The sequence below is a fragment of the Mesocricetus auratus genome, unplaced genomic scaffold (assembly GCF_017639785.1).
Source record: "Mesocricetus auratus isolate SY011 unplaced genomic scaffold, BCM_Maur_2.0 Super-Scaffold_100006, whole genome shotgun sequence".
NCBI classification, from domain to species: domain Eukaryota; kingdom Metazoa; phylum Chordata; class Mammalia; order Rodentia; family Cricetidae; genus Mesocricetus; species Mesocricetus auratus.
Window position 1 is genome coordinate 25,376,506 of NW_024429190.1, and position 17,616 is coordinate 25,394,121.

The 17,616-nt window shown below is 40.3% G+C and overlaps 1 protein-coding gene across 1 annotated transcript in view; it reads right to left on the reverse strand.

The window, feature by feature from the left end:
- Positions 1–9,460, reverse strand: part of Fam184b (family with sequence similarity 184 member B) — a 102,368-nt gene extending 92,908 nt beyond the window's left edge. Inside the window, exon 1 of the mRNA XM_040747055.1 lies at positions 9,160–9,460. Coding sequence (XP_040602989.1) covers positions 9,160–9,306 — 147 coding nt within the window. The 5' untranslated portion in view covers positions 9,307–9,460. The remainder of the gene's footprint in view (positions 1–9,159) is intronic.
- Positions 9,461–17,616: the final 8,156 nt, after the last annotated feature.

A 17,616-nucleotide genomic window follows, 5' to 3' on the forward strand; every position in this document is an offset into this window, starting at 1 on the left:
AATTCACTCTTTACTTCTTCCACTTTCTGGAGGCTCCAGGAATTCTTTCATGTGTGGTGCATCACCACAATTCTGCCTCAGTCTTCATATTCCCTCCCCTTCCTTTGTACCTTCTCCCATTCTGCCTTAAATTACTCTCTGTCTTTCTATTATAAGGATACACATTATGGAATTTAGGGTCCAGACAAGTAGTACAAGTTGGTCTCATCTCATTGCCTCATTACAAATGGAAGTACTCTTTTTTTCCAATCATGCATCACTCATAGGAATTTGACATGGACACCATGTGTAAGTGTGTGTGTGTGTGTGTGTGTGTGTGTGTGTGTGATTATTTTAGTCTTCTGTCGTTAGTATCAAGAGAAAACAATACCCACCAAGAACACAGCAAGAAGGAACACTGAATGATTTTATGGGCTTGCATTTCAACAAAGCAGGAGTCTAGAGGTCAAGGAGCAAAGCTACACAGTGCTCTTTTGGAATTCAGCAGGCAAGAGAATATAGTTTCAGGAAAAACTTAAAAAAACATGATTTATGCTTCAGAAGTCTTGGAAAAACACTATTCACAATGATGCCAAAGATGATAAGTGGGTCTTTCTGCTTCTTGCTTTGAAGGTTCTACAGCTAAGAAAAAGGCTTTCAAGAGAGACCAAGATCAACCAATGACTTGCCTCTCAAGTAATTGCTGGTATGTGTGCTTTTAATGAGTCTCTGAAATATGGGAAAAGCATTTGTTTCATTTGTTTCCAGGTATATTCTCTTTCCTTGAAGTTCACAATATACTAAGTAGCTTCCAAAAGGTTCTAGTGAACCAAAGCCTGGGTTGTGATTTTGCCATAGTAGTTTGAATGTAATGATGTCAGTTGGGCTTGGTGAACACCTTTAATCCCAGCACTCAGGAGGCAGAGGCAAGTAGATAGATCTCTGTGAATTGGAGGAGAGTCTGATATAGTGAGTTCTAGGACATTGAGGGATGCATAGATAGATCCTTTCTTAAAAATCAAAACAAATCAACAACAACATTTGATTCTATTGTCTCTGTAACTATAGAGTATTCTCTCATAGATCTGTTCTCGTGTTAAGATTATGAGAAGAGAGAGTTGCAATAAACATCTTTTGAAAAGGTGAGGTTTATAGTGAACAACTCAGGCTCCCAGGACATGTTTTCCACTGGGTTGTTTGAAACATCATTAAACATTTCTCTTCTCTTTCTGGGCTGTTTCCTTCTAATATTCCTGATCTTCACACTGACCTACCGTAGCAAAGATTGCTCTACTAAAGGAGTTGATCTCCATAAAGACTCTGGCAAGTATGCAGAGGTAGAGAGTCAAACAAGAGGCCTTCGTATTATTGACTATAGTGAGGAGAAACTGGAATCAACCAAAAATGCTGGCAGGAACTATTTCAAGGAAACTTTGTGATCATTCAGATTATTCAGGCTTTCCCAGCTGTCCCTTAGTAAACTGCTAATGTGACAATTTATTTCCATACACAAGCAATAGATTATCTTTCACAAGTCCTTGTTCAATCCCCATTTAGAAAAACTGGATAACCTTCATCTTTTTGGTGGGTACAAGGCTGCCTGTTTATACCAGTTTCATTTATTAGTATAATTATGCAAATTAATTACAGATTAAATCAATTATATATTTATGTAAAAGGAAGTTCTTGTTGTAGGTTTCTGATAGACCTAAAAAAAACAAGCTTATATCAAACAACACTGATACACACACCAAACAAACAAGTAAACCAATACAGTGTCAATGTAGGTGTTACTAAAAAGTATAAGAAGATTAGCAAGTGGGTGCAGATGGTTTAGAAGCAGTAAGAACTCAGCCCGATCCATGTGTGTGCTATACTCTCAGTCTTCATATGAAAGGCACCATGATTGCTAAAATAATACAGATATTTTATGGTGTGTATCTTAGTATTAAGTGGCTGTGATAAAATACTGTGACAAAGGCAACTTAAAGGAGAAAAAGCCTATTATGGATTACATCTCCAGAGGTATCCAGGCAATTATGCTGAAGGAAACATGGCAGCAGGCAGGGAAGGCATGGAGGTGGAAGCAGGAAGCTGTCTGATCACATTTCAACCACACTCAGGAAGCAGAGAGTAAACTGAAAGTAGGGCTTAGCTATAAAAACTTAAGACCTGCTCCTAGTGACCCACTTGCTCCAACAGGGCTCCACTTCCTAAGGGATCCATAACCTTTCCAAACAATACCTCAAGTTGGGGAGCAATTTGTTTAGACACATGAGGGAACCTCTGGACAACATTTCACATTCAAACACACAGTAGATCTTATAGTAGGGGCCTGAAGGAGACTGTTGAAGTATAGGAGATAACATTAGGGGTGGGAAAGAGCCACCTTTAGTGATTATAGAAAATAATTTATTATAGATGAACAAATTTTTTTCTAAGTAAATCTGGGATTTCACTTCAAAACAAACCATTATTTGGTTTAAAAATTTACAGTTACATGCCTTGGTTTACATTTAAAAATTGTTGTTGCCACAATATGAAGGATGAGAATGATCATAGAGAATGCCATAACAGGAGGTGAGGTGACAACTTGGACTAGGGTGTGGGAGTAGACACAAAGAAGAGAAGTAGACTGATTTTCTTTATGGGATAAAGTCATAAGGAATTGATTCAGAACTACATTAAAAAGGGAACAGACATAACTCCATTTTTGTTTCTGTTTTTAATAGTTTCATGAAGATATAATTTTTATACCAGGCACCTTATCCTTATATAGCAAAGCAGTATTCAGTATATTGAGTTACACAACTATCACCATTCAACTTCAGAACATGCTTTGTGCTCAAATGAAATCCTTAGGCTGAATGAGGTGTCTCACACCTTTAATCACAGCACTCAGGAAGCAGAGGCAGGTAATCTCTGTGAGTTTGATACCAACCAGGTCTACACAGTGGGTTATAGACCAGTTGGGGATACATAGTGAGACTCTTAAAAAAAAGAAGAAAAGAAACCCTTAGTCACTCTCCATACCACATTTTAACTACATTCTTTAGCATTTATAGCTGCCAATATATATAGTATATTTCATCCACCTACTCCTTGGTTGACAGACATTTGGTTTGTTTCTATTGTTTTAGAAATATAAGTAATGTTTCTATGAACATTCATGTAAAAATTTTTATGGAGACAAGTGTTTTAATTTCTCTTGGGTACTTAGGAATGAAATTGCTGGATCTTATAACATTATCTTTAGTTATTTAGGGAACTGTTGAGACCATTTTCCAAAGAGGCCACATCATTTTGTATTTCTACCTGCAATGCAGGAGGCTTTGAGATCACTCTGGCTGCTGCTGTGTGGAGAAAAGGCTGAAGGAAGGTTGTGGATTGGAGATAGGGAAGGAGAGAGAGGACTAGCATAGCAATGCCAAATTGAAACATCTTAGATTCAAGAACCTTTTTATGGTATGATGCAAAGGATAGTGAAGGACGGATGTGTTTACATCATGGGCTGCACATCAAATTATAAGATTCAAACAGAGTGGGCTTGTTAAAACAGATCTGTACAACTGCTTAAACATCTGTTCCCAAACAAGCTTCTACAAGCACAAGAATATTTTCAGAGAAGTAGATGGAATCAAGTTGGAGGCTGTAATAAAACTTGTAACTCCTTTACACCAAGAAAACATAGCTCAAGTAGCAGCCTGTGACAGACAATGCCTTTGGCAAAAGGCATCACTCCTTTTGCCTTATGGTACTTCCTGGCTTCCAAGGCCAGAAGAAACTGCTTTTCTCCAGTTTACTCGGGTAACAGTTCACTCCTCAGTTTACTGGCTGTGTTCACCCTCTACAGTGCATTAGGTTGAGGATGGGAAGTCAAACGGCTGCCAGGCCTAAGATCTGGCTGACACTGGATTGTAATATCTCTTATGCTAGGAAGACTCATGAAAAATCACCAGGGTAGGATCCAGTTTAGGGTCACCACTTCATTTAGCTGTGAAGTTTATAACTACCAGTGTGCGTGTGTGTGTGTGTGTGTGTGTGTGTGTGTGTGTGTGTGTGTGTGTGTGTGTGTGCGCGCGCGCACGCGCGAGTGTGTTTCTGGGGATTGATCTAGGGCCTTTGCATATGTTAGGCAAGCACATTACCATCGACTTACACCCTCAGACTTTTAAAAATTAAAATTTGAGACAAGGATAACTAAGTTGCCTAGGTAACTCATTATGTAGCAGCGGCAAGCTTTGAACTTGCAATGCCTTTGCCTCACCCTGGCCTCTCAAGTAACTGGGATTATAGATATGTGCTATAATACCCAACAAATGGCTATGTTGTTAGAAGCTTTCCAAGTGGTTTTCATGTGCATTTTGGATTTTGAATCACTTGATTATTTACTTAGTAGAATACAACCATTATGCTACCATACATAAAATTAAGGATTTTATTGTTTTAGGATAAAGGTTTGTGTATGTATGTATGTATGTATGTATGTATGTATGTATGTATGTATGAAGAATCAGCATAATGAAAGAAATCATAACCAAATGCACGGGAAGAACTTCTTCTAAATAAACGTGGCTGTTTTCCCTGTACATAAATATGTGTACCACATGTGAGGAGTACTCTCAGAGGCCAGAAGAAGATGTAAGATTCCCTGGAACTGGTGTTATAGATAGCTGTGAGCTGCCATGTGGGTCTGGAAATTAACCAAGGGTCCTCTGAAGAACAGTGTTCTTAACTGCTGAGCCATCTCCCCAGCCCTATATGTGGAGGAGCTTTTAATAGAATTTAACAAACTTAATAAGGTTCTATTTTGCACCAGTTACTATGTCAACTGCTAGAGAAACAGATGGATAAGAAAAATGAATTACCATATAATAAGCACATTTAAAATCAAAAGGTTTTCTAAGGCTTTTTTTTAGAGGAAGGGGAACTTAAAAGATGAATGTGATCCAATTTTTACAGACAAAGCCATTTCAAGAAAGGAAACGAGGAAAACAGAAGGATGAATGTGTATTCACAAAAGAAGCCAAGACATGAAATACACCTAGATGCCCACTGATGGATGAAAGTGTGTTATCTATACACAACAGTGTACTATCCATTCATAAAACAGAATAAGATCCTGTCATTTGCTGCATCAGGAATGGAGCTGGGAGGCATTACTGTAACTGAAGTAAGTTAGGCACAGAAAGATGAATACTGCATGTTCTTAAATGCAGCAGCTAAAATAACTGATTTCATGAAGGTGGAAAGTATAACAGTAGTTACCAGAGGCTAAGAGGAATAAGGAGGAAGGAGAGGGCTGGTTACTAAATATAAAGGTAAAGTTGGGGTAGGTAGACTGCCTTCTAATGTTCCAGAGAACCACAGGGAAGCCATGGTGGACAATAATCGCGTCTTTGAAATGAGCTAGAACAGAGTTTGCATAATCTCACCACAAAGAAACAGGGTGATGGAGACACCAGTTATCCTGAGACAGCCATTACATATTGCATCCTTGAACCATCAAACTGTGTCTCACAAATACATACAGATTTTATGCATCAATTAAATATTTAAAAATAAGCATTAAGAATAAAAGGTAAGTATAAAGTGAAGCCTGGAGTTGTACTTTACTGTCATTTCAGAATTTGGAATAGGGGTGTGGAGCAGGAAACTTTGCTGAAAAAGTGAACTGGAAAATGTAGAAATTGTACAGTAACTTTGGGAAACTTTCTAGTTTCCTAGAAAGCTAAACAGAAATTTGTGTAGACATGAGCAATTTTACTCTTAAGTTTGTATCCAAAGGCACATAATGGCTTGCATAAGAATATACAATGTTCATAGCCATACAGCTTATGATAACCACAAAATTGAACTCTAAAATTATCAGTTGGCGAAAAGGATAAATAAATCATGAGATAACTATACAAGAGATACATACATAAACAATAAAAAGGTATGAATACATGATAAGATAGAACATTATGGTCCTCAAAGGAAAAGTCAGAAATAAAGGATTAAATACTGTATGATTTCATTTATATGAAATGCCCAGAAGAGACAAACCTGGAAATTTGGGCTGGAAAGATGGCTCAGTAGCTAAGAGTGATTGTTGAACAACCTGAGAACCAGAATTCAAATTCCAGCACCCATACAACGAGCTGTAACACAAACTCTGAAATGGGTAGAGATAAACGGATAACTGAGATTTGCTGGATGCTAGCCTACGTGTGAAAACTATAGCCTCTTGGTTCAGGAAAAGACCTTGCCTCATCAGAATAGGCAGGAAGTGATAAAGAAGGACACCTGACATTTTCTTCTGGCCACCAACATTTGCACACAAAACGTGTGTATATACTTACTCCAACACATATGTAAATGAATAATTATGTAAGTAAATCTTTTGGAAAAGGACAGGAAAAAATGAAAGGTTGCTTAGTGAAGGGGTGTGAATAGGAACTAACTTCAAAGGTGCCTAAGAAATGGACTTTCTCCAAGTAGACTTGGCTTATGGATCATGGACTAAAAAAATATGTTGAATTTCACTAACAGGTGAAGAAAGGTTTTTTTTTTGTTGGAAAATCCACTTAGGCAACTTTAGTAGAAAACATCATAGTTAAGTAACTATGTTGAAATATTAAAGACAATTCTGAGACTAAGTTAATAAAGCCCCAAGAACTCAGACCAGTAGTAGAATATAAATCATTTCACCAAGCTTACAGAACATGGGGATAGAGACTAAGGAAGCAAAGAGAAAAGTGGTAAAGGAAAACTACAATTTATGGTGAAGAATATCAATAATCACCTGGATTAAATTCACCTATTGAAGAAAAACCCATAGAGATGTTAAATGTGTAGTTGTGGAAAATACACACAGTAAAAATAGTAGACAGAAGAAGAATGGTTTTTTTGAAACAAAAATTTTACTTTAAACAATTAGCATGAAAAGCGGTAATGAGAGGCACTACACAGCAAGAATCAAGAGATTGTAATGGAGAATATACTCTAAGAAATATTGTTAATTATGTACCAGGGATAGTGTCTGCTTTCTATACTGCTGGGTCTTCATGACTTAGCAAATAATAGGTATTCCATAAATTACTGAATAGAATCATTACCAAATCATAGTGAAATGATCTGTTTGTGTGTTTGACATACTACAGAGGAAAGGGCTGTATCTTAGGGGTTTTATTGCTGTGATAAAACACTATCACATGAGCAACTTGAAGAAGAAAGGGTTTATTTCACCTTAACAGTTGGTAGTCCATCATCCAAAGAAGTCAGGGGAAGAACTTGGAGGCAGAAACTAAAGCAGAGGCCATGGAGGAATGTTTACTGGTTTGTCCAGACTGCTTTCTTATAGTACCCATGACCATCTGCCCAGGAATGGCACCACCCACAATCAGCTGGGCCCTCCAACTGTAATTAAAAATTGATTACAGACTTGCCTACAGGGAAATCTTATGGAGACACTTTCCAAAATGACTCTATTAGCCAGGGTGGGAAGTGCTTAGGTTTGTGGCATGAATGTTCAGTATATGGGACTGGACAGATGACTCAGTGGTTAAAAGCACTTGCTGTTTTTCCAGAGGATCTGTGTTTGATTCCCAGCAACCACATTGGGTAGCTCACAGTCACCTGTAACTCCAGATCCTTGGGAGCCCAGATGTTCTTCTAACTTCCATGGGCACCCACCCAATGGAGTATATATACAGATACACATGTACATGTATGTAAATATAATAGAAATATTTTAAAGAGCAAATATTTTTAAATACACTCCTAGTGGGATAGAAATCATGACTGTCACACTTCAAGGATAATTTCTTTCATAAATTTTCCTGGTTTCTGCAAACAGTGGCATACTCGACACTTCTACTTTCATAGAACTCATAATTTGAACTATCACATGTAGCAATTGTTATATGTTTTAAATTTCCCTTGCTATTTCAAATCTTGCTCCCTTTCAAAAACATTTTAACATTTTGAAGACAGGGAAGGTGCCTTATACTCTAATTGCCTTTCCAGGTACTTAAAAATTTATTTAATAAACTTAAGTATTATTATTGATGCTACCAGGTAAGTATGGATTACACATAGCGGTACAAGCCAAGGCTTCCAAGGAGCGACTATTTGGAGACAGGCTCATTGGAAAAGAATATGAAGAAGTTTAATGGCAGGGCAGGAGAAGACAGCTACTGGTGTTCTGTTTCAAGCCTGTGTTGTACTCCTTCTGGCAAAGCAGTGTGGTAAGGATGCCTATCCATCCTGCAAAAGAGCAGGTATGGGAAGTGAGAGGAAGATGTTTAGGAAAGAAAGCAGAACATGCCCTTCACTGTACTCTGGACAAAACTTGGAGTTGCTCTTCTACTGGGAGACATTGTGTTAGGAGTTTGAGGCCAAAAGGAAAATCCCAAGTAAACAACAAATTTAACCCACTCAAACTCTATAGGAAAAGCCAGAGAAGGATGTTTTTCATTTCCAGAAATGTGGAGGGAATCTGTGAGGAATTGTTTCTAATTGGGAAATTGCAAGGGATCAACTAACTGCATTGGTAACATCTCAGACACACAGCCTGGATATATTCAACCAGGACCCTGAGAGGAAGTAGGGAGATGGCCTGGCTGACCTCCCAAGGTCTTTTCTATTCCCACAGTTATACACTGAATCCTACCTTTCCCCATTTATGCTTGTACACATGCCTGCAGTCAGTTTGATAGTAAGTCCCCTGGGCTGTCTTCCAGATTTAGTAGGATGCCACACAAGGCTGCTAGCACTCAACAAATGACTCAAATATTTGTTGAATGAATCGTGTTTAAATAGGGCTCATGTGATCTCCTCAGCTGTAGAGCATAGAGGACTGGAGGCAGCATGAACACACACACGAACACACACACACACACACACACACACACACACACACACACACACACACACTCTAACCTTGGGAAAGCACAGCCTACCTGCTCAGCAAGCAGGCTGCAGGAGTTTCCTTGGCAAGGATTCTGCCTGCTGCTTCCAAATGCTATCTCCAGAAGGTCACTTCACCCAGATATAGGACAGCTTCCCTTGGTCTCCAAGAGGAGACAAAGTTTGTCGAGATTCAGTGCGGGTCTCCCCTGGGGTGCGTCCGCACTCACACCCCTACTCTGGGTGCCCCTGGCACACAGCTGGTCCTCCCGCAGCGCCCCGCCTTACCTTGGTGAGCTGAGCAATTTTCTTGCACATTTTCACGTGCATCTCGGGATCACAGTCCATTCTCCAGCCAGAGCCAGCGCGGGCGTCGGCTTTAGAGCTCGTGCAGGTTCCTGGCGGGTGGATTTTGCTGTTCAGGGCAGATGCCATCGCTTTAAGGTGCCCTGCGCTGAAAAGCTCTGGCTCTCACTCTCCCTGCCGGCGGATGTGCACGTGCATGCGAGCGCGGGCGTGAGGGCTTTCTCCAGAGAGGTGGCACTGCGGTCCTGCCAGCACAGCCGCGTGGCTCCCTTTTCCGGAGGTGTCTCCCTCCCGGGCTCACTCGCGCACCCACCTCCCTCTGCTCGTGCTCGTTCCCGGGCTAGCTGGCTCACGGGCACCCGCACCCTGCAGCGTGGCGCTGGAGCCCTGCACGTGGGGCTCACGATCTGCGGATGCTTCCCAGAGTACGGGTTACACCTGCAAGAGGACAGCTTCTGAGGGGTCTTGCCCTGGATAGGTAGTTTTTGTGGGCAACCGGGTGGCACCAGGGCTTCCAACTCTGCTAGGAATGATCTAGCCCAAGTGGATTGCCCAGGCTAATAGGAAAAAATGCTGGCCTTAGTCCCTAGCAGACTGGCGAGTCAGAATGAAAATACCCTAAACTCCTGAAAATTGGTAGTAGATGGGACAGGTGAGACAGCGGGTCCAATACCTGCAGCCATGGTGAAGATATGAGGCGGGATGCTTAGGGGCAAGGGTTGGGAATAGGGGGCTAATCACTCTGATTCAAGGAGATTGGAATGCGAGCTGAACACTGGACAGCACTGGAGCCTCAGAACCACAGAGTAGGACTAACTGGGAACACCCCTCCCCAACCCCCGAGCTTGGACAGGAGCCTGCTCAGTGTAGTATGCTGGAGATCTCCAGTAACGTCAAGGCCTCGGGCAACTTATAGTAGGCAAAGGTTAAGCAACACAGAGTAAAATTCATTCGGGAACGTAGAGACAGTGGTAGCTGGTGTAGGAAAGGAAGGCACAAGGAGCATCAGATGGGGCTGAAAAGCCAAGTTTATGGACTTAAAGTGAAGTGGCCCATCAAACTGTGCCATTACCTCCGACAGACCTGAGGATGAATCCTGCCACATGTTGAAGTTGCTGCCTCTCGTTTGGGAAGGAGATGGGCAGCAAGCGAACAAAACAATAAAAATCCTTTCGGGCTTTCTTTGGTTTTAAACAATGTACTTTGTAAAACATGACATAATCCTGGTCAGATTTTTCTGGTGTAAATAGTGTCATCATTATGAATTTGCATGGCTAATATATTTTATTTTGCAAATTGTCTGATCCTACACACTGGAGGTGACAATACTCATTTTTATAAGTGAGGTAAATTAACAGTTGGGTGTGAAATAGAGACGCTGATACTACTATTGTGGATTCATACCCACTTCCCCAGGCATTCATAGGACCCACAATTCGGCCTTATCCTAGAATTCCTTGGGACAAAAATCTCTGGCAATCAGGGCCAGGAGTCCATGAGTTAAAAACAAGCTCCCTGTTTAATTCCAAGTTGTATAGAATGACATCTGTAGGATCTTAATAATACACCAACTTTTACAGGAACTCAACCACTGAGTAAATGAGAGGAAAATAAGCCTTCATGCAACCAGAACACTGAACCAAAAATTATTTATCGTTTTGGATTATCACATCAGTAGCCCTGTGTAGCACGGATAATAAAAACTCAGAGACAGATATTGGGGTTCAAACTAAAGATCAGGGAAGCAAAGCAGCCAAGCTACCAGAGAGTTCTTATTTCTAACATGGCTGGGGCATTCCTAGTCTCAACGTAGCTGGAGACTAATTGCCAGAAGACTCTTTGCTTCTTCCTTATATACCCATCTAGTGCTGGGATTAAAGATGTGAGCTCTGTTGCTCTTTTAGACTGATTCACTCTTACATAGCCCAGGGTGGTCTTGAACTCACAGAGATCCATCTGCCTCTGTCTCTTGAGTGCTAGGATTAAAGGTGCGTGCCACTATTGCCCAGCTTCTTGGCTGTGTCTAGTTTTGTATTCTTATATTCTGTGGCTTTATTAGATCATAAACAATATATCACCATAATCCCCCCTTTTTGTCTAATATAAAAGAGAAGGCTATAACTAATATAAGAAAAATCATATACAATAAGTACAATAACTATATACAATATATACAGGCAATAAATACATCAACAATATCTAGTCCATTTGCATTTTGACAAATTCAGAGAAAATACTCCGCTATCTATCCTGTCTTGGTGAGTCCAAAGTGTTGTAGCTAATTCACTTTCTATTCTAATTTGCATTATAAAATTATCTGCTAATGTCACTCAAACTTTTATACTCTATACCTCTTTAGTGAGTTTCTTTTCTGAGTCTGGTAAACAAGGAAAACTATAACTATAATATCTAGTCTTCAACTCCCTCAGAGACCTGAGAAGGAATTAATATTAATTGAGTAAGCAGGAAGTGTGAGCAAGCAACTTCCAAAAAATATGGGAAATGGCTAAAACAGCTGGCTGCCTGGACAGTTGTCCAAGGTTCTTCTACAATGTTGGGGCATCCATATTTAGCCTATAGGCCTAGGATACCTGACAGACTTTTCTGTGAACTAGGATTTTTGAATGACTGTCCTGCCTTGTCTTGGCAAGGTTTTGCAGTCACTCTCTTTTGTGTCCTGCTTGTTCAGTTTGGACAGCATACTGTCATCAATGGAGACAAAGACACTTTCTTGCTCACTGGCTACTTTTGCCACAAAGTAGCCCACTGACTATGTTTGCCATGTGGAATTTCTTCCATGCCCATCATCGTCTCTGTAGTAGATTGGTACTGCCAGGAGCAGACATGTCTCATTGTTATAATATAATCCCCTATGTTATTAAAACATCTTAAATGCCATATTCTGTAGATTTCTGAAGTGTCTGAAGATGACCTGTCTTCCTAAAATAGCCCTGTGACTCATTGCATTTGGGTGAACACACATGTTCCACAATGGCCACATTCCTGGTGAGTCTCCTAACATGTGCAGACACCTGAGTACTGCATTGGAATAAAATTAATCATACATATTATCCAACTGTAATTTCATCCCTTTCATTTCTTCTTTGCATTAATGTTGAGAAGTTAAACCAATTTTAAAATATGTGTTGGGGCTGCGTAAGGTGGCAAACTCCTCAAATCCAAGCAGTCTGAGCCAGAAGCATAGTTTCTCAATCTTCTATCCCAAGGGAGATACAAAAACAAGACACCTTGTCACAGAATGACAACATTTGCACTGTGATTTCACTAGGCATATTCATATAGTAGCATAGAGTATGGCATTTTGGAGTAAAATATGTTGAGGCAAAAATACAATCAGGTTATATAAAATATTAATATGATTATTAGGAACACCACAATTTGTTTTGGAAACAACTGCATGCAAGTACTTTGTAATATTGTTTCCAGCTTCCTGCCTTGAAATTGTGCTATTGGCAACAGGTGTGGAGCCCACTGAACAAAGAAGAGAGGCAGGTGCACTGGCAGAAACACCTTTTCAGTACAGAAAATGTTTGCAAAGTATACTTGACATTAGAGTACACGGGGAGGAATGAATCTGGCATACCATAGTTTCATTTCTGTTCTTTTTGTAGAATTCAAATAAATGGCACTCTCCAATACTCAAAGGGGAAATAACCTGAAACTTTCTAGTTACATTTGTGACAAATGTTCCTCAGTGAATGGAAAGCAAATATTTAAATGAAACTAAGTATTAGTAATGCAGTTAATATACAGTTTCATCTTTTAAAATAAATTCTATATGTATGGGTTTTTGCCTATGTATGTTTATGAACCACATAGCATTCCTGGTGCCTGCAGAGGCAAGAAGGGAGTTGGGTGCTGTTGTGTGAGTGCTGGGAATTGAACCCTGGTCCTGTGCAACAGCCACTGAGTCACTCTCCAGCCCTGAAATTGTTATTTCTTAGTTTCTCTTTCTAGATCTGACCACTGCCTTATTTTAATCATTTTATAGTGTCAATGTAATACACACAGACACACACACACACACACACACACACACACACACACACACACAAATCACCAAGGGCATTTACATGGAGCTGGAAATTCTCAACTCTCAGTAAATCCTCAAATCATCAGGAACTTGATTAAATGAGTACTGTGGCTCTCTATGTCAGAAACTTTGATTTCTTAGTTCTAAACAAACAATTACAAACAAGACAAACAATTATTTCTGTTACACTGCTGTTGAGCACTGCAAACACTAATTTGAATATTGCTTTAATGACACAAGCAAGCCTTAGCAGTTCACTCTATGTTTTCCTGCTTCGTAATGTTTCTCTCATCCCTTCTCCTATTCCAGTTCCATTAGACTTCAAACTCTGACTCAAAATACAATTCCTGAAACCTAGATAGCACTGGACTGACTATGCCAGGCAGAGATCTTTGTGCTCTCACAGTAGTAGTCATTTGTTGAAACTTTTGGAATATCCTATTTTACTAATGTATTATGATTACTACTCTGATATCTTAAATGAATCAAAAGAAACTTATTTTAAAATTAGTTGTGCATTTTGAAATTTGTGATTCAGAAGTCTAGGCTTTAGTTCAGTTTCATCTCAACACTGAATTTAATAATTGTTATAACTTAAACATCTATAAAAATTCATAAGCTCAAGGGAAGGATTTTATAACAAATACTTCCTAAGTTAAATAATCAAGTATGCAACCAGATTCACCAATTTGTGTGAGTGACTTTGTAGCAATTTTGTTCAAACTCAGTAGTTTTGCCTTCCTTGGCTAATCAATTCTTAGGAGTTATTCATAAATTGTTGCATTTAAAAACATTTTTGTAATAAGTAATATGTTCCTAAGGTACAATATTCAAACATGAACAAATGAAGTCTCCTTCAAAACTCTTTTTTTTATCTTCAGCTTTCTCTCCTACAGGCAACCACACCTGGACATTTAAAGCAAGATTTGGAACCACTGTGTGCTTAAATATCACACTGAATGAGGAAGAACACGGTTCTCCTATCCATATAACCTCCCATTCATTTGCCTTATTTGATTAGAATTTCACTAGGGATTGTAGGAATCATGAACATAAGAGTACCAACAGTTATTCCTTCTAGTTATATAACCTCTTTATTTATGATTTTTGTTTTTGGTTTTCCAAGACAGGGTTTTTCTGTGTAGTTTTGGAGTATGTCCTGAAACTCTCTCTGTAGATCAGGCTGGTCTCAAACTCACAGAGATCTTTCTGCCTCTGCTTCCTAAGTGCTGGGATTAAAGGCATGTGCCACCACTGCCCAGCCGTTTAAGGTGTTTTTTTTAAAAAACATGTTTTTTTAACATTGTATTTTTATTTTGTGTGAATGGATGTTCTGCCTACATGTGTGTCTGTATACCATGTGTGTGTTGCATTCCTAAGACTGGAGTTACAGACAGTTGTGCCCTATCATGTAGATGCTGGGAATTGAATCTAGATCCTCTGGAAGAGCAAATGGTGCTCTTAACCCCTGAGTCATCTGTTCAACCCGCTGACTTCATATTTTTAAAGAACTCTACAATAGCTATAGTTGCAGTGAAGTCTGGATCTGGGTTGGCATCGGGATCTAACACTACCCTGAGGCACTGGCTTTGGCCTTTGCACGCTAAACAGTAGCTACCACCTTTTCTTATTCTGACACTCCTATGGTTGTAAAATATCAACAGCAATGGTTCTGTGTTATATAAACATCACATTTAGTGACTATCATTTTACTCTTCCATCAGTAATACATGGATGCTCATTTTGGTATACATATTTGCAAACACTTTTTATATTTGCCCTTTATTTTATGCAGTCTATTACACTAGCATCTTATTGTGGCTTTAATTTACATTTCCATGGTTGGAAATGTTAAGCACATTTTATATGCTTATTAGCTATTCATATGCTGATATTGAAAATACCACTTCTTGATACAAGAATATTCATTTTGTTAGTCATTCGATAAATATTTAAGGTGATAAACAAACCTGCCATGTTAGCAAGGTGAGTATACTAAATTAAGGTAGTTCTAATTGCTAAACTATACCCTATAGTTTAGCAGTTTAACATGGTAGTGTATTTTTGCTCACAATAAAGCCCTAGTCTCTAGTCCTAGGGGCCTGCTTTCCTAGCTAAATAAATGAAGGCCTGTCCCCTTCCATTTTATGACTCCACATCACTCAGGAATTGTGATCATCTGTACTGAATCAGAAAAAGAAATGACAAAACAAATGAGGATAAAGATCCAGTCACAGATAAAGCTCTTGGTCTGGCAAGACAGCTAAGCCAGTAAAGGCGCTTGCTTCCAACACTGATGACCTGTATTTGATCCATGGAACCCACATGGTGGAAGGAAAGAACCAGTTCCTGCAGGTAGTCCTCTGCCTAGCACATGTTCGCACAAACAGACTCAGACACACAAATGTGTAAGTGTAAAAATACTAAAATAATTTGTTCTGTAAGTCTACTGACTGATGTCCCACTGAGAATAAATTATCACAAGTACTCCCTAGCTGTTATGAAGTCTGAGAAATAGAATTCCTGTTGGGTGGCAATTTCTCATAATTCTACTCCAGAAGGAGAAGCACATATTTTTGATAGACATACAACTGTGGCAAATAATTTAGCCTGATTGCTGATATTTAAATGTTCACTTTAAACAATAGTAACATGCCGAATGGAAAAACTTTTTTATTATTTATTCTTTTAAATTTCATTTTACATTCCAACCATAGTTCTCTCTCCTACCCCCTCCTGGCCCCCTTTTCCTCCCCCAGCTCACCTCCAGTCCTCTCCTCCTCATGGGTAAGGGCTCTCAAAAGGTATCAAGAAAGTTTGACACAATAGGTTGGGGCAGGGCCAAGCCTCTCTCCCATGCATTAAGATGAGCATGGCATGCCACCACAGGGAATGGGCTCCTACAAGCTACCTCATGTACCAGGTTTGTATCATGGTTCTATTGCCAGAGGCCCCTCAGATAGTCCAAGCTTCACAATTGTCTCCCACATATGGAGAGCCTACTTCAGTCCCGTGGAGTCTCCACAGCTGTTGGTCTAGATTTCATGAGTTTCCACAAGCTTGGTTCAGCTGTCTCTGTAGATTTCTCCATCTTGATCTTGACCTCCCTTGCTCATATACTACGACTCTCTTCGACTGTATTCCCAGAGCTTGGCCTGGTGCTTGGTTGTGAATCTCCGTATCTGGTTCCATCAATTACTGGAAGAATGCTCTATGTTGGAGTATTAACCAATCTGATTACAGTTCAGGCTGGGGCCATCCTTCTGGATTCTTGGGAATTGCTCTAGCACTAGGTTTCTCCCAAATCCCATAGTGGCTCTCTCTATTAAGATATCTCTTTCATTGCTCCTCCACTGCATCCCTCCTGCACTTGACCATCCTGCTCCCTTGTGTTCTCATTCCCCCTTCAAGTCTTTAAAGATGAAATTGAAGAAGATATCAGAAAAATGGAAAGATCTCCCATTCTCTTGGATAGGTAGGATCAACATAGTAAGTGGCAAGCCTGATCACCATATCAGTCTTGGACTGGTACACACAGGAAGAGGTGAGTACTGGGCTGTTTCCTGCCAAGCTTCCACTGCTTGAGTCCCCTAAAACGTGGCCCCCAGTGCAGTCCTGTCACGGAACCCCCAGAGAGACCTGGAGGTAGACCCAGCCAACCAGCATCTACCTCCATCCCAGTCTTGGACCCGCACCTACTGGAAGAGGTGAGTGTTGGGACATTTCCTGCCCAGTTTTCCCTGTTTGAGTCCCCTGAAATGCAGCCCCCAGTCCTGTCCCACCACCAAACCCCCAGAGACCTAGAAACAGACCTAGCCATCCAGCATCTGCCGCCATCAGCATGCCAATCTTGGACCAGCATACACAGGAAGAGGTGAGTGCCTGGCCTTTTCCTGCCAGTTTCCCCTGCTTGAGTCCCCTGAAACATGTCCCCCAGTCCCGTTCCACCACCAAACCCCCAAAGAGACCTGGAGGCAGACCCAGCCAGCCAGCATTTGCTGCCATCCCAGTCTTGGACCTGGACCCACTGGAAGTGAGAGACCAGGAGGCAAACGCCAGACATCCAGCATCTGCTGCCATTCCTATCTTGGACTGGCACTCACTAGAAGAGAAAGCCATCTAGCATCTGCTGCAATTTGAGTCTTGGATCCACCTGCATTCACCTGGAGAGGGCCTTGGACCCATATCCTCCAGAAAAGGGAGAGACCCCCCACATGCACCCATTGGAAGAAGCAATGGGAAGACTGCAGACACATTAAACAACATAAAAACTAATACAAAACCACCAGAGTCTAGAAATTCTACACCAGCAAGACCTGAACATCCCAAAGCAGATGATACAGACTCCCAAAGAGGAAAAGAGAAAATACCTTTAAAAAGGGAAG